The sequence below is a fragment of the Microcaecilia unicolor genome, chromosome 2, assembly GCF_901765095.1.
Source record: "Microcaecilia unicolor chromosome 2, aMicUni1.1, whole genome shotgun sequence".
NCBI lineage: Eukaryota > Metazoa > Chordata > Amphibia > Gymnophiona > Siphonopidae > Microcaecilia > Microcaecilia unicolor.
In genome coordinates, this window is record NC_044032.1 from 661288486 (window position 1) to 661315712 (window position 27227).

At 40.8% G+C, this 27227-nt stretch overlaps 1 protein-coding gene across 1 annotated transcript in view; it reads left to right on the top strand.

Moving 5' to 3' along the window:
* NDST4 (N-deacetylase and N-sulfotransferase 4) overlaps positions 1-27227 on the top strand; it is a 250009-nt gene that overhangs the window by 120668 nt on the left and 102114 nt on the right. The window contains 4 exon segments of the mRNA XM_030191802.1: positions 6663-6704; positions 6706-6816; positions 6818-6847; positions 21909-22005. Of these exon segments, the coding sequence (XP_030047662.1) occupies positions 6663-6704; positions 6706-6816; positions 6818-6847; positions 21909-22005 (280 nt within the window).

A 27227-nucleotide genomic window follows, 5' to 3' on the forward strand; every position in this document is an offset into this window, starting at 1 on the left:
TAGATCCCATTTTATGCAATGAGACATAGTTACTAATAACTGGAGTTAACAGTAAAATAACGTGTCTTAACAGCAGTCCACATTGATAACGTCTCCCCCTCCCCCCTTAATTAAAGAAAAAAATTTCTCTAGAAATTGATATCACTGCTGTTCACAAGGAATGGATCCTCAGAAGCTTAGCGGAGATTGGGTGGTAGAGCTAGTGGTGGAAGGCGGGGCTGGTGCTGGGCAGACTTCTACGGTCTGTGCCCTGAAAATGGCAGTTACAAATCAAGGTCAGGTATACACATAAAGTAGCACATATGACTTTATCTTGTTGGGCAGACTGGATGGACCGTGCAGGTCTTTCTCTGCCGTCATCTACTATGTTACCACGTATATAATAAAAAGTGAGCCAAGTGTAGGACAATCAAGCCATTGTGACATCACTGATGAGGTTGGCTCTTAGGCATTGGTGGAATGAGGCATTATGACATCACAATATCAGCTCTGGTTACCAGAAACTGAAACTCTTCACACTATGGGGAAAGGTTATCAACTATTAAGATGGGTTAGTTTACCACTAACTGGTACTATTTAAGCACACATCCCATTTTATGCAGTGAGACTACTTTGATTCCCACTGCAGCTCCTTTGGACTCTATGCAAGTCACTTAACCCTCCATTGCCCCAGGTACAAAATAAGGACCTGTATATAATATGTAAACCATTTTAATTGTAACCACAGAAAGGAGGTATATCAAGTCCCATCCCCTTTCTCTTTCCTTTCTAATAACTACTACTATTACTACTACTGCTTATCATTTCTATAGCACTACTAGACGTACACAGCGCTGTACACTGAACATGTAAGAGAGAGTTCCTGCTCGACAGAGCTTACAATCTAATCAAGACAGACAAACAGGACCCTACGCTGACTATTAAAATGTTCCATTACATATTGTGTTGGCATTGTAAGTAGTCTATCAATTCAAAATCAGAGCTAAAAGAGCTACAAAAAAAAAACTCCACTTAACAAGTGCTCTTTATTTGTATAAACCGTGGACTTCGGATTGGCAGTCAAATTCTTAGAGAATTTGAAGTTATAAATTTAAATAAATAAAGCCTCAAGAGTCTAGGGTGCCTACATAGATGGCCAACCCCTTCAACAGACTCATCATCATCGGCTCCGAAACCAACCACAGTGTAAAACACTCCTATATGGAGAAAAAACACTGTTGCAAAAAAAAGGGAGGGTCTGATAATCAAAACCTTTCACTGATAATTCCACAAAATTGAAATCTCCGGTTTATAACCTTCTACCTGCCTGACAATGTACTGAAAACTTTTTAAGAGTAAACAGGTATTAACAACACCCAGGAATCAACAAATAGTCACTTAGCTTCTCTCATCAATGAAACACTTTCTTATTGTTCAACACCATGGAGCCTTGACTTCAACTGTGAGCTGGGATCATAAACCGCCATCAAATCCCCGACAGTGGGAATCCTCTGTTTCGCTACTGCCTCAGGAGGAAATATCCATGACTTACATAAGTGCATAAGTATTGCCATCCTGGGAAAGACCAAAGGTCCATTGAACCCAGCATCCTGTTTCCAACAGTGGCCAATCCAGGTCACAAATACCTGGCAAGATCCCAACAATGTACAAAACATTTTATACTGCTTATCCCAGAAATAGTGGATTTTCCCCAGTCCATTTAATAACGGTCTATGGACTTTTCCTTTAGGAAGTCGTCCAAACCTTTTTTTTAATTCCGCTAAGTTAACCGCCTTTACCACATTCTCTGGCAACGAATTCCAGAGTTTAATTACACGTTGAGTGAAGAAACATTTTCTCCAATTCGTTTTAAATTTACTACATTGTAGCTTCATCGCATGCCCCCTAGTCCTACTATTTTGGAAAGCGTGAACAGACGCTTCACATCTACCCGTTCAACTTCACTCATTATTTTATAGACCTCTATCATATCTCCCCTCAGCCGCCTTTTCTCCAAGCTGAAGAGCCCTAGCCGCTTTAGCCTTTCCTCATAGGGAAGTTGTCCCATCCCCTTTATCATTTCCGTCGCCCTTCTCTGCACCTTTTCTAATTCCACTATATCTTTTTAGAGATGCGGCAACCAGAATTAAACACAATATTCGAGGTGCGGTCGCACCACAGAGCGATACAAAGGCATTATAACATCCTCATTTTTGTTTTCAATTCCTTTACTAATAATACCTAACATTCTATTTGCTTTCTTTGCCGCAGCAGCACACTGAGCAGAAGGTTTCAACGTATCATCAACGACGACACCTAGATCCCTTTCTTGGTCCATGACTCCTAACGTGGAACCTTGCATGACGTAGCTATAATTTGGGTTCCTCTTTCCCACATACATCACTTTGTTAAAAAGCAGTGGTCTGAGCACAGACCCCTGGGGAACCCCACTAACTACCCTTCTCCATTGGGAATACTGACCATTTAACCCTACTCTCTGTTTTCTATCTTTTAACCAGTTTTTAATCCACAATAGAACACTACCTCCTATCCCATGACTCTCCAATTTCCTCTGGAGTCTTTCAAGAGGTACTTTGTTATGCCTTCTGAAAATCCAGATACACAATATCAACCAGCTCCCCTTTATCCACATGTTTGTTCACCCCTTCAAAGAAATTTAGTAGATTGGTGAAGCAAGATTTCCCGTCACTAAATCCATGTTGACTTTGTCTCATTAATCCATTCTTTTGAATATGCTCTGTAATTTTATTCTTAATAATAATGTCTACCATTTTGCCCAGCACTGATGTCAGGCTCACTGAGCTAAAAATATCCTGGATCACCTCTGGAACCATTTGTAAAAATCGGCGTTATATTGGCCACTCTCCAATCTTCTGGTACCTTGCTTGATTTTAAAGATAAATTAGTTATTACTAACAATAGTTCTGCAAATTAATTTTTCAATTCTATCATTACTCTGGGATGAATGCCATTCAGTTTGTCAAATTGTGCCATTACATCCTCCAGGTTTATAGAGATTTCATTCAATTTCTCCGACTCGTCAGCTTTGAATACCATTTGTGGCACTGGTATCTCTCCCAAATCTTCCTTGGTGAAGACAGAAGCAATCTCTCCGCTATGGCTTTGTCTTCCAAGAGTGCAGCTTTTACCCCTCGGTCATCTAGCAGTCCAATGATTCTTCTGCTGGCTTCTTGCTTTTAATATACCGGAAAAAAATTTACTATGTGTTTTTGCCTCCAAGGCAATGTTTGTTTTTCAAAGGCCCTCTTTGCCTTCCTTATTGGTGCTTTTGATTACTGGGTTAGCTTCAAAGGGTTTGTTTCAAGCAGTATCCTTAGAATTCAAAGTCTATACAGAGGAAAGGTCCCACTTAACTTTCTTTCTGAGGCATTCTGAGAGAAGAGGACATGTCTGAGTAAGTGACATTATTTTGCTCTGTGCTTGGTAACTTAAAGATTGGGTTTGAAAGAGGAATTGTAGGTAATGATAAACACGGAATTAAAAATAAATGAATCAAGCTGTATTAGCAGAGATAATGCAGAGATTAACGGAAAACACCCACCCTCTGCCCTAACACTATTCAGAGTGTTACACAAAAAATGGTTTTGGTGTGCATTAGGAATTGGTTATTGGACAGAAAACAGATGGTAGGGTTAAATGGCCATTTCTTTCAATAGAGGAGGGTGAACAGTGGAGTGCCTCAGGGATCAGTACCGGGACCGGTACTATTTATCTTTTTTATAAATGATATGGAAATCAGAATTATGAGTGAGGTGATTAAATTTGCTGATGACACAAAACTATTCAAGGTTATTAAAAACACATGTGAACTATGGAATATTGCAGGAAGGCCTTAGGAAATTGGAAGTCTGGGCATCCAAATGGCAGATGAAATTTAATGTGGACAAATGCAAAGTGATGCACATTGGGAAGAATAATCCAAATCATAGCTACCTGATGCTAGGGTCCACCTTAGGAGTCAGCACTCAAGAAAAAGATTGAGGTATCGTTGTAGATAATATGCTGAAATCTTCTTCTCATTGTGCGGTGGGAGCCAAAAAAGCAAACAGGATCCTAGGAATTATTAGGAAAGGGATGGTGAATAAGACCAAAAATACTGTAATGTTTCTGTATCGCTCCATGCTTCGACCACATCTTGGGTATTGCTTTCAGTTCTGGTTGCCGTATGTCAAAAAATATAATGGAATTAGAAAAGGTTCAAAGAAGAGCAGCCAAAATGAGAGTAACACAAAATAACCACCCTCTACCTTAACAGTATCAGGATTGTGCTAACAAAGTCTGTGAGAATATTTTGATACTGGCCAGATAGTGCCTTTGAATAAGATGAATAGAGAACGTATCCACATTGTGACTGCCCTGTACAAATTAATGCTTTTCAATATCTGGCCCTTAGGAGCAAAGGAAAATTTTTAGATGTTTGTAGCCAGTCTAAAGCAAACGTTATTAAGGGTTTTCTGTGTGCCAGTTAGCAGCTACTGAAAACCCTATGCACATGAGCATTCCTGGTAATGTACAGACAGTTCCGTGTACCATTAACATGCAGAAATTAATGACAGGTCTAGAGCTCTTGTTATGGGGAGCAGGCTGCTCCTGATGGTAGGCATCAGTGCACGGACACACACCCATCACAGACCCGACCCTGACCCCTACCCCCCCCCAAGACCGAAGGACACCCCCCCTTGTCCCCTGTAGCCCCCTAGAACCAAACAAAAATCCCTCCTGACTCCCCCAACAACACCCCTCACCCGTGAGGGGGTCCACAGGACCACCAGGGATTTTTGGGAGGTGGAGGGGGTCACTAGACCGCGCAGCTCAAAAATCTCACTGGTGGCAAGCAGTGAAATGAACTTGACAGGTCCGAGTTGTAAACAGCATGCTGAAAGGGGGATCCGTGCATCTCATTTACGTGCGATCCCCTTTGTGTGTTGTCCACTGTTCGCAACTCTGTAAATTTTCCCAAGGCAGCCATATATAACAGCTGCCTTTGTGCATCAGTCAGTATTTCAGACCTACTTAGTTCAGAAATTAGATTGAATTAAGGATTCTTTGAACGATCGCAATTTATTTTTAAATCTATTCAAATGTGAGACCATATGTGTCTCTGGATGACAGAGCCTTCTTTTATTCCTACAATCCAGCTCTAAGTGATTATGATTAGGAGTCATTGGCATATTAGGAGTGATTTGGGACACAGCTGAAATTTTCTTTATATAACTGTAAAGTAGTAAATCTTCTTTTTATTATTTCAGGAAAATTCATTCTTTGCATAAATTTCTAAAATCAAAAGTCATCAAGCAAGATAGAGTACAGCAAATGTTTTATTAGTTGGATGTCATTGTATCAGATTAAAAGGTTGCCATGAATTCAACACAGAGCCGTTTGACTGTTATATGGTGAAAAACCCACATATCACGTAATTCTTCTTTTAATGGAGCAACATTGGTACCTGTGTTCTGATTATAGTCCATCGGGCCTTCTATTCAAGGCTATAAGAGAATCAAGAAGTTGAGAGGGGAGAGTCAAGCTTTTTTGGGGGGGGGGAACCAGACTTTGAAGAGCATAGTGCATGGAGTTGTTACTGGGGGGGGGGGGGGGGGGAAGGTATTGGACCTCCAAATTGTACCTTTGAGATGTCTAGTGAGGGATTGAAGCACTACATTGTACTCTTGGGTGTTGGATGAGAAATCAGGGCACTACATTGACATGCAGGGTGAAAGATCGAAGCTATACTAATTACTGTTGGGGTGTTGGGTGAGGGATCCAGACACTACACTGGCATGTTGAGGTGCCGAGTAAGGGAGTGAGGAGTTAGTCTTCACTATCAGGGTTTCGGGTAAGGGATTGAGGTACCACATTTACATGTGGTTTTGTCAGGTGAGGGAGCAATGAGTTACTATGTGCTGTTGGGTGAGGGTTTGGGGCTATACTATTCAGTGTTAGGGCATCGATTGAGGTATCGAGGACTACATCGACATATTTGGGTGTCAGGTGAAGACCCTTGGCCTGGATTGGCTGCTGTCGTGGACAGGATGCAGGGCTCGATGGACCCTTGGTCTTTTCCCAGGGTGGCATTACTTATGTACTTATGATCAAGGTTCTACACTGACATGTCAGGGCATTGGGTGAGGGATTGAGGAGTTACTATTCACTGTTGAGGTGTTGGCTGAGGAATTGGGTCAGCGTACTGTGGTTGGCAACGCATCACATTAGGGCAACTGCATTTATTGCCTCCGCTTGAAGTGATAGTAAATTCAGTTGCACAAACAGCAGTCGTGACAGCTAGCGTGCAATACTGACCCTGTGCCAGCTGTCACAGCTGACCACTCTGTCCACCCAGATCCGCCCTCTCTCATGTTAGAGCAGCTATCGCAGGATTTACCGCAGTGGCTGCCTTTTAACACAGAAGTTAGTAGCGCAGTTCTGCGTTATTGTCCTACCGTGCGGTAACCCCCATGTTAGCTGCTTAACACAAAGTAGTTAAAGGGCCCCTTAGGCTCTAATATTGACTGAAAAGAGGGCACAAATAGAGGATCCTATTTACAGAGCTCAGAGGCAAATACAGTTGTAATTGTACATTGTCTTACATTCTCTCTTTGTGATTCTTTCTCTGCCTCTGATGGATGGGTCACGTTCTGTTTCAGATACAGCATTTTATGACTCATTTGTCTAACTATGGGAACGACCCGCCTTGGTTTATACACCTTCCTTAATCTGGTCAACTTTGTTCAGAGCTGGACTCACCTGAAGCTGCAGACGCTGCCCCCACTTCAAATGGCTCATAAATACTTTGAACTTTTTCCCTGAGCAGAAGGACCCCCTCTGGCAGGTATGTGACGCTGTAATACCCTATTCCTGGGAATGCATTCATGAATTAATATCCATGAGAAAAAGGGAAAATCCCCTCAAAAAGAGAAAAAAACACAATATTTTGCTATATAGTTTAATTATTTATTGCATTTGTATCCCACCCGTATGGCAGGTTCAATGTGGCTTACATATTGCTAAAAGGCGGTTCTTGTGCCCTATAAATAAACAACTTATATTAATATTCCAACTGTGTTAACCCTTATATATATATATATTTTTCTCAAGTACTCACAGTTATGGGTTATCGCTACTGACTTCTCAGTCTTATTTTCTCTTACGGTGCCACACAATGGCGCCGGTCACATGATTTTATGTCGTCAGACGCCTTTAAGTTAATTGTTTCATGAACTTTCTTGGAATTTTCGAGAAATCGCTTTCCAAAGATATTGAGGAAACGTTCTTTCAAGATGTTATAAAGAATTATAGGAACACGTTCCACTCAATTTTATTATTTAATCCTGTAGGGTTTAAAGATTCTAGTCGGTAAATCCAGCGTTGTTCTTTTTGCAGTAGTTTTCTGTCTCGATCTCCTCCTCGTATATTTAAAGGGACATGATCAATCACTAAACATTCATATTCCATGAATTCATGTCCATGATCTAAACTATGTTGCACCAAAGGGGTTTCTCTCTTTTTAAACTTTAAGTTATGTTTATGATCACTCAATCTTGTTTTTAAAGATCTTTTTGTCTTTCCCACGTATAATTTCTGGCATGGACATATTAAGATGTATACTACGTATATAGATTCACAATTCGTCTTGTATCTAAGGTCATATTCTTTTTCATTTAGAGGGTTTCTTAAACTTATCGGTGGTTCTCATGATGGTGCAGTATTTGCATTTCCCACATCTGGTATGCCCCTGTATAATAGTAGCCTTTCTTTTCCTCTTTTTCTTGAAGTAACTCTTTTAAGTTCTGGTTCCGCGTATAGGCTATTCTGAGGTTTTTATTGCTAAATGCTGGATGCATTTGCATCAGTCTCCAATTCTGCTTTATGCATTTAGTGACTTGATTGTTGGTATTTGTGTAATGAAGTACGCAGGTTTGTACATTAGATTCAATCTGTTCATTGCTCCTCTTTTTTAATAGTAGCAGGTCTCTATGGTTATATCTTGCTCTTTTATAAGCCTTTTCAATCAAGCCGTCAGGGTAGCCTCTGTGCGCAAATTTTTCTTTCAGCGTTTTAGCTTGTTCTTTGAACTTTTTGGTGTCTTTACATATTCTTCGATATCTCAATAATTGGGCTATAGGTAAACTTTCTTTCATTTTTTGCGGATGATTACTTGAAAAATGTAGCAACGTATTGCGATCTGTAGTTTTAACATATATGGAGGTATCCAACTCATTATGTTGTTTAGATATTAGAATATCCAAAAAATTGATTTTGGTATCTGATACTTGCATGGTAAACTTAATGTTTATATCCCTTTCGTTAAGCCAATCTTTAAATTCATTCAATTCATCTGGTGTTCCCTCCCATAGTACGAACACGTCATCTATGTATCTATACCATTTTTTAATTTGGACTTTCCATGGGTTTTGATATATCCATTTTTTCTCAAATTCTACCATATATAAATTTGCTACTGAGGGAGCACATGTGGCCCCCATTGCTACCCCTTTTAATTGTTGGTAGAATGTATCGTTGAATATGAAAAAATTATTAGATAAGGCTATTTCTGTTATTTTTACCAAGAACTCTGTGGGTACTTGATGAGGATGCTGTCTTTTCATCAAATTAAGTTCTACTATTTGTAAACAGTCTTGTTGTGGTAGAGACGTGTATAAAGAAACCACGTCTAATGTCACTAATAAAGTTGAATCACTAATATTCTGTATCTCTTCTAGAATATTTAAAAAATGGGTACTATCTTGTATGTAAGATTCACTGTTCTTAACTATTGGTTGCAAAAACCAATCTACGTACTGTGAAAGTGGTTCTAAAATCGAGTTATTAGAAGCTACTATTGGTCTTCCTGGGGGATACTGCTGATTCTTGTGAATTTTAGGTACCGTATAAAATAAAGGTACTGTAGGATGTTTTTTATTCAAAAATGCCATCTCTTTTTTTAGTAAGGAAACCTGCCTCTCCTCCTTCAAAAACTGTTTCCTTAATAATATTCTGTAACCTTTCGGTTGGATCTTCCTGGAGTTTTTTATAAGTTTGGGTGTCTGATAATTGTTTTAAGATTTCTGTGTCATAATATTCTTTATCTAATATAACTAGACCTCCTCCTTTGTCTGCTCTTCTTATTATTATTTCCTTGTCTTCTTGTAAAGATCGTAACGCTTTCTCTTCTCCTTTTGATAAATTGTATTTTATTTGTTGTTTTTTAGAGGTTTTTTTCACTTCTTCCAGTACTATTACTTTAAACGCTTTAACTAAAGGATCAACCTGTCCTGGGGGATTCCATAATGATTTGTTTTTTTTAATTGTCCTATCCATTGTTTCTTCTTTCCCGTGGAAAAATATTTTTAAATTTAAATTTCTAATAAATCGTTCTAAATCTATTTGAAATTGAAAAAAGTCAAAGGCTTTAGTTGGTACAAAGGATAATCCTTTTTGTAGTAGCTCTGTTTCTTCCTTTGTTAAGCTACGTTTTGATAAATTAAATATTATTTGCTCCATTGGTCTTGTGATCTGGTTGACTGAGAAGTTCAGTAGCGATAACCCATAACTGTGAGTACTTGAGAAAAATATATATATATATAAGGGTTAACACAGTTGGAATATTAATATAAGTTGTTTATTTATAGGGCACAAGAATTGGCACTTTAAAGATAATGCTCCAGACGAAGAAATTACGAAACAGAAGCGCACTGTAGAGCCGATAAAGAAAAGCCAAAAGATAAGTGCTTAGTTTATAGGACAAAGAAAAAAAACTTTAAAAAATCTTTTAGAACTAAGACTAATGAGGATTCCCGTTGTTAATATATTAAATTACAACGGAGAGGTGTAGTTTATGTCAGATAATGAACGCACCGGAAATCTGAAGTCTAAATTCTGAAATTCTGAAAAAAGAAAACTGGTGTTAACATACATAGAGTGCTTGAACGGTAATCATTGTTATAATTTCTCAACAAGCACAGAAATAGTTGTTTAATTGTAAAAAGGCGGTTACAAAATTTAGATTTGTAGAAGACTAGTGCGTAATACAGAAGTACAATAAATGCTTAGGTTGATATATTAGCATATTGTGAGAGAGGTTAATATTTTTGTTTTCCATTTCTAAACGTTTCGTGATGTATGGTGGTGTGGGATTAGGCAGATCCAGGGAGGAAAGACTTCTTGAAAACATGAGTTTTCAGGTTTTTTCTGAATTGTGGGTAATTTTCTATGAGTTTCAGGTCTTTAGGTAGTGAGTTCCAAAGTTGTGTGCCTGTAAAGGACAGGCTGGTGGCATGTGAAGATTTGTATTTTATAACTTTGCAATTGGGGTAGTGAAGGGTTAGGTAGTTTCTTGCTGTTCTCGTCACGTTTCTTAATGGTAGATCGATAAGTTCCGTCATGTAATCTGCTGCGAGTCCATAGATGATTCTGTGGATTATTGTGCATATTTTGAATGTTATGCGAGCGTTAATAGGAAGCCAATGTAAGCTTCTTAGGAGGGGTTTCGCGCTTTTGAAGCGTGTTTTTCTGAAGATGAGTCTGGCAGCCATGTTTTGTGCTGTCTGTAGTTTTCTTATGATTTGATCTTTGCAGCCTATGTACATACTATTGCAGTAGTCTACATGGTTTAGCACCCTGGTTTGGATCATGTTGTGGAATGAATCCCTGGGAAAGTAAGGTTTTATACATTTGAGCTTCCACATAGTGTGGAACATTTTCTTGGTCGTGTTCTTAGTTTGACTTTCTAGCATTAGGTTGCGGTCAATTGTTATGCCTAAGATTTTCAAGTGGTCTGAGATTGGGAGGGATGAACCCTGTGCGTTAATTGCCGGGAGGGGAACATTATTGTATTGGGATGAGAGAATGAGACATTGAGTTTTATCTCTATTGAGTTTTAACTTGAATGCCGATGCCCAGGATTCCATGATGGCCATGCTGTTTATTATTTCCTTGGTGATTTCTGTGGAGTTCTGTTTGAAGGGAATATAGATGGTGATGTCATTTGCATAGAGAAATGGATTGAGGCCTTGTTTGGATAGAGATTTTGCCAGTGGTGTCATCATTAGGGTGAATAATATAGGTGAGAGCGGTGATCCTTGTGGTACTCCACATTCCGCTTTCCAAGGTGGAGATATAGCTGAGTTTGATTTGACTTGGTATGTTCTGGATGTCAGAAATCCCTTGATCCAGGAGAGTACTTTTCCTGTAATTCCTATCTTGTCGAGGATTCTCAGTAGTATGTGGTGGTCGACCATATTGAATGCACTTGATAGGTCAAATTGGAGTAGGAGGATGTTTTTACCCCTTGCTATTTCCTGCTTGAATCTGGTCAGGAGTGTGGTTAGTATTGTTTCTGTACTGTGCTGAGGTCTGAAGCCAGATTGAGATTCGTGCAGTATGTTGAAATCAGTGAGGTATTCTGTTAGTTGTTTGGCGACTATGCCTTCTGTCAATTTGGTTGTTAGGGGTATGGATGCTATCGGTCTATAATTCGAGGTGTCTTCTCCTTTTTTTTTTTGGTGTCTTTTGAGATGGGAGTTAGTAGGATATTTCCTCTGTCCTGTGGGAATAGGCCTTTTTCGAATAGATAATTAAGGTGGTCTGTGAGTTCTGTGACGTGCTGATTAGGGGTTTTTTCATTATATAGTTGGGGCAGCTGTCTAGTTGGCAGTGGGCGGAGGAGAATTTTCTGAGTGCATGAGCTATTATTTCGGTGCTTAGATGAGTGAAGTTATTCCAAATACAGTCTGCCGGGTATTCCCTTGGGTTCAGATCTAGTTCGTTTATGAAGGTTTCTGGATTAATATTTCCCTGATGCAGATTCTTGCGTAGATTGGTAATTTTTTCTTCAAAGTATTTGGCAAGATTGTCTACATGTGGGAGGTTTGCATTTGGCGCAGTTACCGTTTTGGTGTTAAGTAAGTTGTTTATTAGTTTGTATAATTTCTTTGTGTCTTTGTAATCTGTGCCTATTTGTTCTCTGTAGAAGTTTCTTTTGGATTGTTTTATTTTATATTTGTATTTTGTTTGACTTTCTTTCCAGGTCTTTAGTGATTGATCGTTTTTGTTTTTTTTTCCAGTTTCGTTCTAATTTTCTAGTTTGCGTTTTTAGAATTTTTAGTTCTTCATTAAACCAGAGTATTTTATTGCATTTTTGTACTGATTTTGTACGTATGGTCGCTATTTTGTTGAGGATTTCGTTTCATCGTTCGTCCCAAACAGTGAAAATGTCAGTTGAATCGGTTTTTGGTGCCCAGTTGTAATCGTATATTTCTTGCCAAAATGTTTTGGGGTCTATTTTACCTCTTGTTTTGTATAAGGCCCTTTGATGTGTTTGAGGAAGACCTTTCTTCTTCCAGCATAAGGTCATAGTTAATTTAAAGTGGTCAGACCAAGGTACGCTTTTCCATTGCTGTTCCATTACCAAAAAGGTTCAGTCACTGGATAGTTTGCATGTTAATAGATCCAGTGCATGTTAATAGATCCAGTGCATGGCCTTTTATGTGTGTGGGGTTGACTTGTGACCAGTGGAAGTCCCGCATTTGTAAGAACTCTTTGCATTCTAGTGTGTCATTTGAGGTTGTGTCTTCTAGGTGAAGGTTTATATCTCCTATTATTATTACATTAGGATTTGCGAGACATGTTTTTGATATAAAGTCCATGAGAGTTGGTTGGGCATCTTTCCAATTTCCTGATGTGTGATATAATATGATGCAAGTCACGTGAGCTGGGAGGGATTTGTTTTGTAGCCTGATTGCGGCGATTTCAGTTGTGTATTAATGGATTCTTCAATGGGTTCTGAAATGAATTCGTCTTTATAGATTAGGGCTATGCCTCCTCCTCTTTTACCTGTTCTGGTCCAATGGTTGATTTTGTATCCTGGAGGGCAGATGTCAAGGAGTATGGGGTAATCTTGGTTATGAATCCAAGTTTCACTGATGAATATTAGGTCTAGATTGTCCTGAGTAATCCAGTCTGTAAAGGTTTCCGTTTTGTTTATTACTGACCTAGCATTTATATATCCTATTTGAATCTGTTTAAAGGTTTCATCTAAGGTGGGTATTAATGGAATATTTATTAGTTGACGTGTGATAAATGTGTTGGGTGTGTATTTATTTATTTGTTACATTTGTATCCCACATTTTCCCACCTATTTGCAGGCTCAATGTGGCTTACATAATACTGTAAAGGCATTCGCCAGTCCGGTAAGGAACAAATACAAATAGATGTTAGGGTCAATAGGGTAGATAAGGTTCTGGCACATTATGGGTTGGGGATAGAAGGGGTATATAATGACCGATAAGATTGTTGGTATTAATGTGTTGCAGAGTTGAGGCATTTATGTTGAATCAGTGGGGTATGCCTTACCGAACAGGTAGGTCTTTAGTGATTTTCTGAAGTTTAGATGGTTGAAGATTAATTTCACAGCTATTGGCAGTGTGTTCCATAGATGTGTGCTTATATAGGAGAAGTTGGACGCATAGGTTGTTTTGTATTTGAGACCTTCGCAAGTTGGGTAGTGGAGATTCAGGTAAAACAGAGATGAACTGGTTCAATTTCTGGTTGGAAGATCAATCAAGTCAGTCATGTATCCTGGGACTACACCGTATATGATCTTGTGGACCAGGGTGCAAATTTTGAAGGTGATACACTCTTTGATCGGAAGCCAGTGTAATTTTTCACGGAGGGGCTTGGCACTTTGGAACTGTGTTTTACCAAATATCAACCTGGCTGCTGTGTTTTGGGCTGTCTGGAGTTTCTTTATGAGTTGTCCTTTACATCCTGTGTAGATTCCATTGCAGTAGTCAGCGTGGCTTAGTACCATTGATTGTATTAGGTTGCGGAAGATTTTCCTCAGGAAGAAAGGTTTTATACGTTTAAGTTTCCGCGTTGATTAAAACATTTTCTTTACAGTTGAGTTTACTTGGGTCTCAAGTGTAAGATTACGTTCAATTGTAACACCTAGTATTTTGAGACTGTCTGAGATGGGGAGGGTGTGATCTGGGGTGGTTAAGGTTGTGGGTTTGTAATTATTATGTTGGGATGAGAGGATGAGGCAGTGTGTTATATCAGTGTTCAATTTTAGTTGAAATGAGTTTGCCATGAGTCCAAGGTGTTCAAACCACGCTCGATTTCAATGGAGATTTCTAGTAGATCGTGTTTGAAAGGGATGTAGATAGTGACATCTTCGGCATAGATGAATGGGTGGAGACCTTGGTTGGATAAGGACTTGGCCAGATGAATCATCAGTATATTGAAAAGTATTGGTGACAATGGTGAACCTTGAGGTACTCCGCAGTCTGATTTCCACGTTGGAGATAAGTTTGTATTAGATTTTACTTGGTATGTTCTGGTAATTAGGAAATTCTTGATCCAACGAAGTATCTTTCCAACAATCCCGAAGTGATTTAGAAGTTGAAGAACTATATTGTGGTTTACCATATCGAACGCACTCAACATGTCGAATTGGAGAAGTATGCTTTTACCTATGGCTATTTCATTCTTGAATTTTGCAGGAGAGTGACCAATACAGTTTCGGTACTATGAGAAAGGCGGAATCCTGATTGAGATCAATGTAATAGAGAGAACTTGTCCATGTAGTCAAAGGGCTGTTTAGTCACCAAGCTCTCCATTAGTTTGACTACTAGTGGGATAGATGCGACTGGGCGATAGTTGGTGAGATCATTTGTTTTTTTTTCTTTGTATCCTTTGGTAAAGGGGTGAGTAAGATATTGCCATGTTCTTCAGGGAAAAGACCTTGTTGGAGCATGTAATTTAGGTAGGATGTGAGGTCTTCTATGAAGCGATTGGGGGCGGATTTGAGTAAGTGGCTGGGACAGGTATCCAATTTGCAAGAGTTGCTTGGGTAACTGATTCAATGGTGAGAAGAGAGAATTTTGTCCAACTATGGTCTGCTGAGCATTCTCCAGGGGCTGGGTCCAGTTCATTGATGAAGCTTTCGATGTCAGTATTGTTCTGAGGAAGTGTATTGCATAATTTTATTATTTTATCCTTGAAGTATTTTGCAAGATTGTTTGCGGATGGAATGTCTGAGTTGGTTGGGGTGGTGTCTAGGAGCTTATTAACGAGTTGAAATAGTTTCTTCAAGTCCTTATAATCTGGTCCTATTTTAGTTTTGTAGTAGGATCTCTTTGACTGTCTTATTGCATATTTGTATTTTCTTTGTGCTTGTTTCCATGTAATAAGTGAGTGTTCATCTTTTGTTTTTTTCCATGCTCGTTTGAGTTTCCTGGTTTGTGTTTTGAGTTTTTTTAGTTAATCATTGAACCATGGGATCAAGTTTTGTCTTGTTACTCTTGTTCTTATGGGTGCAATTTCGTCTAATACGCTTTTGCATCTTTCATCCCAATCAGAGAGGTAATGTATGGAGTCAGTACGTGGTTGCCATTCCTGGTCGTAAATCTGTTGCCAGAATTCTATTGGGTCTATTTGGCCTCGAGTAGGTTGTGTGTTTTTGTGTATGGTATAATTCTTTCTTCTGCCAATATAGCAATAGGTTGAGCTTATAATGATCGGTCCAAGGTGTCGCTGACCATTTGGTATCTGTTACTGATATGTTGTGATCTGTGGATAGGTTGTAAGATAGGAGGTCCAGTTTATGCCCTTTAATGTGGGTAGCTTGCATTGGTGACCATTTAAGATCCCATGAGTGGAGGAAATCCATGCAATCTCGTGCATTAGTAGAGTTCGGGTCTTCTAGGTGGAGGTTTATGTCACCTAGTATTAATATGTTAGTGTTGGTTACGCAACAGTTAGAAATGAAGTCCATGAAGTTAGACTGGCATTCGTTCCAGTTTCCGGGTGGTCTGTAGAACAGGATGCAGATAGAAAGTGTGTAAAAGCCTGACTGCATCCTTCAAACAGAAAGGCTACAACCCCAGAAGAGAGGCGATCTGCGACTGCCGCTTTGAATGAAGGGGGCCCGGAGCCGTGGAGGCAGGCAAGTGAGACCGGGGACTGCAGCGCCGGTGGCCTGACCCCGGTGCCGGGCCCCCCTTGGAGGCCCCCCTGCCCCCTCTCAGTGGCCCTGGTTGTAAGAGACAGCTGTAAGTACTGATGTCTGGGTGTCCTCCACTATCCTCCCACATGTTCACTCCCCTGAAATCTACTGGCATGGTTTGGGAGTGTGAGGTCTGCTGGGGGACTTTATTCCCATCTTGAACCCTTAGGCAGGGAGGGAAAAAGTTACAAGTACCACAACTGCAATGACTGCAAGTATTACTCTGCAATTCTATCCACTTTGCTTTTAGTAAAACTAAATGTTTGAAAATGACTGTCACTGATACAAGTGTGCTTGTGAATCATTAATCCAGCACAGCTAAAAAGATGTTCAACAACTACATTAGTGGAAAGTGGATTATTCAGTCTGATGAAACTTCCTTTAAATCAGATCAGGCTGCAATATTACTAATGTCTTCTGACTTGGTCTACAGGTATTGATCAAGGGAATCTCTGGCTGAAACACTTGACTTCTGTATTGCAAAGAGCACTTTATCATCATTAGCATTAGAAGTACTGCTGTCTAATTCATCACTTGCATCTTCATCTTATCTTCGTTATCATCGTCATGCTGTCCAATTACAAAGAAAGCCTTCACAAAGTTGGCATTGTCGTTTGTTGTTCTAACAATTTTTCATCTGATGAGAAACTCTGTTAGAATATCTTCAAGAACTAATGCAAAAATATCAAATGTATGAGAATCCTTCAGTCTTAAGGTCAGACAAGCAGACTTCCTTTCTGAAGACTCTTTCAATCCAGTGAACAGTCATCCCAATGTAAACATTTTCCCATGTTGTGATATAGACATATGCATCACACATTTGTCTGTTCACTGAGAACTGCTATCAACTTCAGCTTCATCTCTACTTCAAAGTGACCCAACTCATCACTGTTCTACTTGGCTGGAGACCAATAACCAATTCAACAAACACAGGCAACTCTACTATTGTTATAGGCTACATTCACTGAACAGCAAAATTGAAGATGAGATGATGCACTGTTTGAGTGACAAGGTTAGCAATATCAAAATCCTATTCCCAGTTTTGCTGTTTTATTTGGCTTACTGAGGAATCGTTTTCAAGCCTCTTAAGACTTGTTATCTGTAAAGTCTCAATATCTTGAAGTATAACCTCGGCACATCAGCACACACCTGAAGCCTCTTTATTTTCTGAAATTTCCTTTATTGAGTACATATAGATAATTTACTCACAGTCAGATGTTCAGTAGTGTTGCCCCAAGGCACAGAGACTCCGTAATTCTAAGTGCTGTATCAGAGGTTGGAAGTAGAAATCTGAAGAAAGGCAGCTTTATTGCAGAGGTGGGAAAATAGTTAAACAGGTAGAAGTAGCTCAGAGCTGGGTGACTGAAAGTGCAATATCTCATTAGGGAGATATGCACAAGGTAAAACCTGAGTTCATTCCATGGAGCTTAGCAGGACAAGTGCTGTCTGAAGCAAGATGTACCTTTTCTAATTCCACTATATCTTTTTTGAGATACTGTGACCAGAATTGAACATAATATTCGAGGTGTGGTCGCACCATGGAGCGATACAAAGGGATTATAATGTCCTCATTTTTGTTTTCCATTCCTTTCCTAATAATACCTAACATTCTATTTGCTTTCTTAACCACAGCAGCACACTGAGCAGAAGGTTTCAACGTATCATCGACGACACCTAGATCCCTTTCTTGGTCCGTGGCTCCTAACATGGAACCTTGCATGATGTAGCTATAATTCGGGTTCCTCTTTCCCACATGCATCACTTTGCACTTGCTCACATTACACGTCATCTGCCATTTAGATGCCCAGTCTCGCAAGGTCCTCTTGTAATTTTTCACAATTCTCTCACGATTTAACAAATTTGAATAACTTTGTGTCATCAGTAAATTTAATTACCTCACTAGTTACTCCCATCTATGGATCAGTTATAAATCCATGTTGGTGTGGAGGGGCATTTTTTATATGATGTCTAAATCTGAATGTGGACGTTTTACACCAAACAAACCAGGGAATACTGATCACACCTTTACAGATGCAAACCAAATGGGGATAATAAACCTCTCGAACCATCAATTATCACAGCATGAGGTATCTGTGCTATCCAAAGGGCTCTCATTCTGCCCATCCAGGAAACTAGATGAACTCCAACTATACTCAGACCTAGAAGAATTCTTTAGAAAAATGCACCTTAAAACACATTTCTATAATAAAGGGACACCAAACAGACTGGAATACAGTCTTAAACAAAAGAACACTTATTTCACCCCACAAGAGGGACAAAACTACAAGCTGGATAATTACATAGAAAGTTTCAGAAATAGGGTGAAATCCCAACTTTCCAACAAACAAAAGAGAATCCTGTACAATCTTACCCCACAAGAAAGAGCGGCCATAAGAACCCTACAAACTAACGAACGCATTATCATCAAACCCGCAGACAAAGGAGGCGTAGTGGTAATTATGGACATACAAAAATACATTGAAGAGGGGCACAGACAGCTCTCAGACAAAAAATACTACAGGAAACTAACTGAGGACCCCACACAGGATTACACAAAACAGCTGAAAGACCTTATCAAAACATTTCCTACACAAGCGCAACCTCACTTGAAGAAACTCATACCAAACCAGCCTGCTGTGGGCACATTCTACATGCTACCCAAGATCCACAAACCGGAAAACCCTGGCAGACCAATCATATCAGGTATTGGCACACTCATGGAAGAAATATCTGGATTCATAGAGGGAATTCTGAAACCTCTCGTACACAAAACTAACAGCTTCATACAAGACACCACAGACTTTCTGAATAAATTGAAAAATATCAAGCAACTACCACCTAACACCCTTCTGGTCACGATGGATGTAGAATCACTATACAGCAACATTCCACATGCGGATGGCATAGCTGCATGTGGAAGACTCCTAAAAAAATCCACACTGGACCATCAATACTCACCAGAAACTATTACAAAATTAATCAAATTCATTTTAACTCACAACTACTTCCGCTTTAACAATGATATCTATCTACAAATAATGGGCACTGCGATGGGCACCAGGATAGCACCCCAATATGCCAACCTTTTTATGGCTGAGCTGGAAGAGACATTTCTGAATACACACCAGACCAAACCTCTAAAATACTACCGGTACATCGATGACATTTTTATGATTTGGACGGAGGGTGAAGAAACTCTGAAACAATTTTATTCTGCCTTCAATACATACCATCCTACAATCAGATTCAAAATTGACTACTCCCCAGAAAAAGTCAATTTTTTGGACACCACGGTTTCAATCAGTGATGGCTGTATACAAACATCTATATACAAGAAACCCATAGACAGATGCAGCTACCTCCACAACTCCAGCTTCCATCCTTCACATACAAAAAGATCCATCATTTACAGCCAAGCCACAAGATACCACCGTATCTGCTCTGACCCAAACCATGCCAGTAGATTTCAGGGGAGTGAACATGTGGGAGGATAGTGGAGGACACCCAGACATCAGTACTTACAGCTGTCTCTTACAACCAGGGCCACTGAGAGGGGGCAGGGGGGCCTCCAAGGGGGGCCCGGCACCGGGGTCAGGCCACTGGCGCTGCAGTCCCCGGTCTCACTTGCCTGCCTCCACGGCTCCGGGCCCCCTTCATTCAAAGCGGCAGTCGCAGATCGCCTCTCTTCTGGCCTTTCCTCCCTGTGTCCTGCCCTCGTGGAAACCGGAAGTTACATCAGATGAGGGCGGGACACAGGCAGGGAAGGCCAGAAGAGACGCGATCTGCTACTGCCGCTTTGAATGAAGGCAGCCGTGGAGGCAGGCAGGTGAGACCGTGAACTGCAGTGGCGGAGGCGGGGCGGCCTTGCCCCGGGCCCGGCCTAGTCTCTCGGCGGCTCTGCTTACAACAGGCACTTCTACGAGCCTCAAGCAGCTGAAAATGCCAACATTTTTCTTTTTCCAGTTCAGACGTGGATTCCTTATGCGAAATAGGGATGGGAATCCACTTCAGGACACTCCTCCCTGCCCTAACCATGCCTCCTTGAAATTGGTGCATAGTTTGCTTTCCCTCATTTGAATGGCCCCTGTTCTGAAATGATCTGTAAAGAAATAACATTTAAATGTCTAGGCCTATCTAGCTGGCCAATATTCAAAACCATTCAAATGGTACTTAGCCAGCTATCCGATGGTATTCAGCGGGTGGTTGCCAGCTGTCTCTCGTTAAATATCCCAGCTTAGTGGATACTGGTTATATTGCATGATATAACCATCAATCTGATGATGTTCAGCATATTGCGGGCTACGTTTGGCAGCCAAATCTGGCCACATCAATAGCAGGTTTATCTTTGGCTGCTATGTTCTTAGCAGCCAAAAATAAACTGGATATTCAACAGTCCACATTGAATTTGCAGGCTCAGCGTTGACTGCAGGAGCAGCCTGGCTACCTCCTGTGGTCTGAATTTCGGGCTCTAGAAGTTTAAATGCAGATATTTACATGTGGGATTACTTCTAAGAGCCATTGCCTGGCTTAGTACGTTAGTATGAATTGTGTTTCCTGCTGCCTTAGCTGGCACCGCAAATCTGTGTGTACTTTAACCTCTGGGACTGACTTGAACATGGGATTGACTCATCTGGATTAAGGATTCATCTCAACAGTGATTTTCTATTGGAGCTAGAAGGCTGGTAACTTGGTAATGTGAAAAGTATTTGGCTCCATTCATGCTTGGATTTTTGACTGATGGAGCTGAATTTACTATAGGGTCCACTTACTAAGCTGTGGTAAATTTCCAGTTTATTTGTGACTTTCTATCCCACTCACCCACCCGGCTCTCCCTGTCTCTCACCTAACCCATCCCACCCTCATCCTGTGAGACTGTCACTGAAATGCTTTGATGTTTCATTTATATACACTGTCATCTATCAACATTTGCTTTTTTCCGATCTGACGAAGAAGGGTAACCTTCGAGAGCTAATCAAAAAATGTATTGTTAGTCCAATAAAAAAAAGTATCAACTTATTTTCTTTTCTATGTTTTATTTTCTTTTATTTCTATTGATTATCCCACTTATCAAACAAATATCTGAGTGGCTTACAATCTAAGAGCTAGGGAAAAAGGGAGTCAAAGAGAGCTGAAAAGAAAGGTGAAAACAGGAAATGCAAAGTTATATAGGAAAGCAGGACAGCTACACGGATCTTGCCAGGTACTTGTGACCTGGATTGGCCACTGTTGGAAACAGGATGCTGGGCTTGATGGACATTTGGTCTGTCCCAGTGTGGCAATACTTATGTACTTATGTAGGCGCATCCCTGTAAGTCTCCATAAAAAGAAATGTTTTCAGTTCAGACTTAAATGTCTGATGAGATTTTAGAGATCTAAGCTACAGTAACACTTGTTCACCACAGGTTGAAAACCAGTACTTGGGGAGTGATGAGGGGTCCCGTAGCAGTTTTGGGATTGGTGCACACCCACACGCTAAAAAAATGTGTCTGGGGGCAGAGAGTAGCCATGAGCTGTGGAAATCAGTTACTGCATCTACATCACCATATCCTAACCAATTAGCATGTGGTTAGTGTGTCAGTCCTTACCACCTAGAAAATAGGTGTCGTTAAGGGCTCATGTGCAACTGGGAAAATTAGCGTGTGGCCATTAATGGGGATAATGAAAAATGTACCATTTTACTGCCTCAGCATGTGGAAAAGACCTGCACTGGGGATGTCACTGGCCACTTTTTAGTGCATCTTAGTGAAAGGGCACTATAGTTTGTGCATATCTTTGGTGAATATCTGAGCAAACATTCTGTAACCACAAGAGCAAACATTTTGATTGTATTCTATATCCTTTTCATTCATGGGATGCTGAGAGGTAGCAATTCTCCTTTAAATTGCAGAATCCTTGTGATGACAGACGACACCGGGACATCTGGTCTAGAGAGAAAACATGTGATCGCTTACCCAGATTCCTTGTGATAGGACCTCAGAAAACTGGTGAGAATTTGATGACCTTGCTGAGGCTTGTGGTAGGAGCAGATGTTCTCAAATGGAAACATGACCCCTAACAAAGCTACAGGTAGGGGACACTAGTGCCATTTTGGCAAAGGCTCCAGCTCGCTCATTAGAAACCAGACATTTCCAGTAAGATAATCGGAGAGGGGGGAGGGTAATGGCCTAAAGGAAGGTGGACCAGCTGGGGAAGGGGTTACTTACTGGGAAGGTGTGACTTAGGGGAAATGGACAATCACTAGGGAGGCCATTAGGGTTGGGATGGAACTGCTCAGGGAAGGGGCTTTGTGTATGGGGGGGGGGGGGGGGGTGGCACAGCCACATTTTCAACCACAGGTTCTGACCCATTTAACAAATGACCCAGTAGCACTTGGCTGTGTCTTGGCAGTCCAAGGCACATGACAGATAAAATAATCCCAGCTATAGCTGGTGCACACTGAAAGCTGTAGTATAGCATCTACATAGTAATGAGCTGCTTTATATCCATTTGCATGTTTTGCATCTCATTACTATATAACACGAGTTGACATATTAATCAATTCATTACAGCCCTTTAACACACACTAAAGGGCAAATAACACAGATTACTGTACCCCCTAAATTTCAGCATTTACATCCCCCCGTGTTAAAAGGTGTCAGGAACCAGCCAACCGTGTACCTGTAACCTTCACAATGGAGGAGAGCTGCCTTCTGGACATAAATATTCTGACTCTTAAGAGTTCGCTGTAGCCAGCCCCTGCCCTGTTGTCTCCTGCATTTCTGGCAGTCCCACGCCTTGTTTCCTGACCCTCTCTTTGCTTTCAGTAATCCTTGTGTGCCTTTTTGTGCCGGATGCACTTCTTGGAGGTAAAGTGACAACTAACTAAGACTTACCCTGAGCAATCCTAGTGTTCTGACCTGGTTTTGCAGCCTGCCTCACTGACACAGCATTAGCACAGGCTACTGAACAATTACTGTGGATTCTTTTGGATTCATATTAGGTAAATGAGACTTTTATTAGAGGTTCTAAAATACACAATGATTAAGCTATATAACTGAAAAGAAACAATACCTATAAACAATCATTACATCACTGATCACTACATCCAAGCAAAGCTAGCAGTTTCTAGACCAGGAAAATAAGCAATAATAAGCTATACATACATCACTGATAATTAATCTGTACATCTAGGCTCTTATCATCAGCTGGGGGGACCCTGTTCATAATGAAAGCCAGAAGCCTTGACCAGGAAATACAGTTCTTTGCGCAATACGTACGTTACTCAAAGACGAGCTCCCAATTTCACTGCCAAAAATTCCCCTTTTTATTAGGCTTAGAATTCATGTTCAGAGCGAAGGAAAATTACAGAATGCGTGGGAATATGGTCACATATTTCTCTGTTCAGGTGGCCAGCCTGGACTCGAAACATGCTCCATCTCCCCCCACACATAGCTATGTCTTATCTTCTTACACAATTCCAAATCATTTTCACACAAACAGAATTATACACTTTAATGAGAAAGTGCAGTCGGTCACTCCGATACAGTTGAAAAGCAATCTTTAAAATCCTTCCATTACACCTAGCTCTTCTCTTGTTTTATTCTAGTATTCAAATCTCAGGAGTCCCTGCTAGAGTCTTTGACAGACTGAACCAGACAAAGTAAAGGTACTAAAAGATAGACTGAGTCAAGCTAAACATTAATAATAACATTATTTTAAAAAAAAATTAAAAAAAAAGGGTAATAGAACTCATCTAAATTTTATTCTGATCTAAATAGAGAGAAAAAAAACTAAGGACCTGAAATTTAGCTGGCAGCTGACTGTCACCGGTATTGAGCTCGGAAATGTTTTGGCAGGCCATGTCTGGGTTTCCAGAGCTAGTGTGATATTCAGGACTTAACCATCTATGGGTTGCCACATAAAGATAAGCCCGACTTATGGGGTGAACCTGGCCAGTAAAGTGCTGAATATTGACTCTGAACACCCCCGAAATATCTGAGTTTCAGTTTGGTGCTAATCAGACATTTTCAGCCACAGTAATCGGTAAAGTGTCTCTGAAAATTAGCGGTTAACACCAAACAGGCAATTTAACCTGTCAGAGCCATTTCTGGCCAGTTAAATCAGGTTTCTTTCCAGTGACATTAAATTTCAGATACCACCCCTAAACATCCTGACAGACTGTGGGAGGGAATATCAGTTCTGTCCAGAAAAGTTTCTGTACTTGGCCGTATTAGCCAGATTTGATGCCAGCCACATCTAAATAGCGATGCACAATTTGGGGGTATTTGTTGATAACTCTGGCCAGGATTTAAAATAAGAAATAATGACCAAGTGGCTGATGCATTAACTCTTTTGTTAATAGTCATTAATTAAGTCATTTGTCATAAATCAGGTTTGATAGTTATAAGCTAAAATTAACCTTGCTCCGCTGTGCCACTGGTCTGCACATGTATGATGATTATATATGAATTAGTGGGTCAGACAGGATGGACCATGTGGGTTTCTCTACCATCATTTACTATGTAATATTCAAAGTATTTATCCAGAGAGCAGCACTTAGTCTCCAGATAGCTGCTGCCTCTGACTTTGGCTATCGGGAGATTTTCAGAAGTACTATCCAGATTGTGCCACTAAAAATCATTTGTGACTTCCCAGCACTGTCCAGATAGTGCCAAGGTAGAGCATTTGCGGATCATGGGTGGTCACTGGAGTTATCCAAATGACAGAGATATTCCATCCACATAAGCTATCCAGATAACCTAGTACAGCAAAAAGGATGATCTGGATAGAGTGTCTGGACTGAATAGTGCCTGTGTCTGGTCTGGATATCTTGTGTGGACCAAATATTGCCTTTGACTTGTCTGGATAGAAGAATTGTTCCTGTACGTGCTCCACATTGGGCCTAAAGACCAGGATGGCATTAGAGCCCATGGTGTTCAGGGGGAGAGTTGACTGCAGTTGTTCTACCATCAGACCACATCCAGTACACATTGGGCCTAAAGACCAGGATGGCATCAGAGCATACGGCATCCAGGGGGAAAGCTGACCTCTTACCGCCACACCCCCCCCCCCCGACAGCAAAGAAGCACTCCTCTACGTGCTGTGGCCACTACTACTACTACTTATCATTTCTATAGCGCTTCTAAGCATACACAGCACTGTACACTTGAACATGAAGGCTTACAATCTAATTAGGACAGATAAACAGGACAAATAAGGGATAAGGACAAAGTAGCAAGAATCCATGCAGAATCCCAAACAGTAGCAAAATTCCGGAATCCCATAGTAGCAAGATTCCGTGAGGAATCCCAAAGAGTAGCAAGATTCCAAAATCCCAAAGACTACTACTATTAGTACTTATCATTTCTATAGCTCTGCTAGACGTACTCAGCGCTGTGCACTTGAACATGAAGAGACAGTCCCTGATCGACAGAGCTTACAATCTAATTAAGACATACAAACAGGACAAACAAGAGATAAGGGAATATTAAAGTGAGGATGATAAAATAAGGGTTCTGAACAAGTGAATAAGGGTTAGGAGTTCAAAGCAGCATCAAAAAGGTGGGCTTTTAGCTTAGATTTGAAGACGGCCAGAGATGGAGCTTGACGTACCGGCTCAGGAAGTCTATTCCAGGCATATGGTACAGCAAGATAAAAGAACGGAGTCTGGAGTTAGCGGTGGAGGAGAAGGGTGCAGATAAGAGAGATTTACCCAGTGAATGGAGTTCCCAGGGAAGAGTGCAGGGTTAGATAAGAGTGGAGAGGTACTGAGCAGCTGCAGAGTAAATGCACTTATAAGTCAATAAGAGGACTTTAAACTCTATGCAGAAACGGACAGGGAGCCAATGAAGCGACTTGGGAAGAGGGCTAATATGAGCATAACGACACTGGTGGAATATAAGTCGTGCAGCACAATTTTGAACATATTGAAGGGGAGAGAGATGGCTTAGGGGGAGACCTGTGAGAAGCAAGTTGCAATAGTCTAAGCGAGAGGTGATGAGAGTGTGGGTAAGGGTTCTTAGTGTGCTTGGAAAGGAAAGGACAAATTTGTATTGTCAGTGTGGAAGGCTCATCTTAGCACCTAAACCACCTCCATAGAGCAGGAAGCTGCTCATCCACACACTGTGGTTAAGGTAAGCGGTTCATCTGAAGACCCAAGTCATGCCTACGCACCAAGAAGTTCTCCCTACATGATGTGGTCATCATGGGCATATGAGAACCTGAGCTGAGGCTATGGAGTGACCGCATGGGCTGGCAAGTCCCTGATGCAATGAGTACATAAGTATACAAGCACATAAGTGTTGTCATACTGGAACAGAGCGAAGGTCCATCAAGCCCAACATCCTGTTTCCAACAGTGGCCAATCCATGTCATAACTACCTGGCAAGATCCCAATCAGAACAGATATACTGGAGCATTCCCACTCATAATCTTAAAGATAATAGTACAGAGCTTAAACTCAGTCCTGGCTTCCACAAGGTAACTGAATCATGCCTTTGAACCATCTATATCAGCCAGGCCACCGTATTCTGTATGACAATCTAAAGCTCACTGGTTCAAAATATTACGTATCGCTCTCAGTTTTTGAGCATAAAAAAACACAAGAACATAAGAATAGCCATACTGAGTCATCTAGCCCAGTGTCCTGCTTCCAGCAGTGGCCATACCAGGTCTCAAGTACCCGGGAACAGATTTTAGTCTGATTTTTCTGGCCAGGAATATTTAAACAAGTGTAGCTCTTTTGCCATCCCTGCCCCACCTGCCAGTTGAGCAGTCCTGTGAAGGTTCCACCTGCCCCTGTCATGCCCATGCCCATTCGAATAGATATCAATGGATTTCATAGGACCCCTGGAACGCACCACCCATGGCCATAAGTATATTCTGGTTATTTTGGAATATGCCACTCACTATCCAGAGGCCATTGCATTGCATAACATGGAAATCACCAGAGTGGCTAATTCGCTGTGGGAAGTCGCCTGGATGGGGATTCCAGCTGAAATATTGACTTACCAAGGTACTACCTTTATGTCCAGAATTATGAAGCAAGTGTGTGCCTTGCTTAAAGTGAAAACTTTATGTACCATCCATAGACAGATGGTCTGGTGGAACACTTTAATAATATGCTGAAACAGATGCTACAAAAGATTGGAAAAACTTGGATTCGCTACTCCCGTATATACTGTTCACCATCCGGGAGGTGCCCTAGAGTTCAAAAGGATTCTCTCCA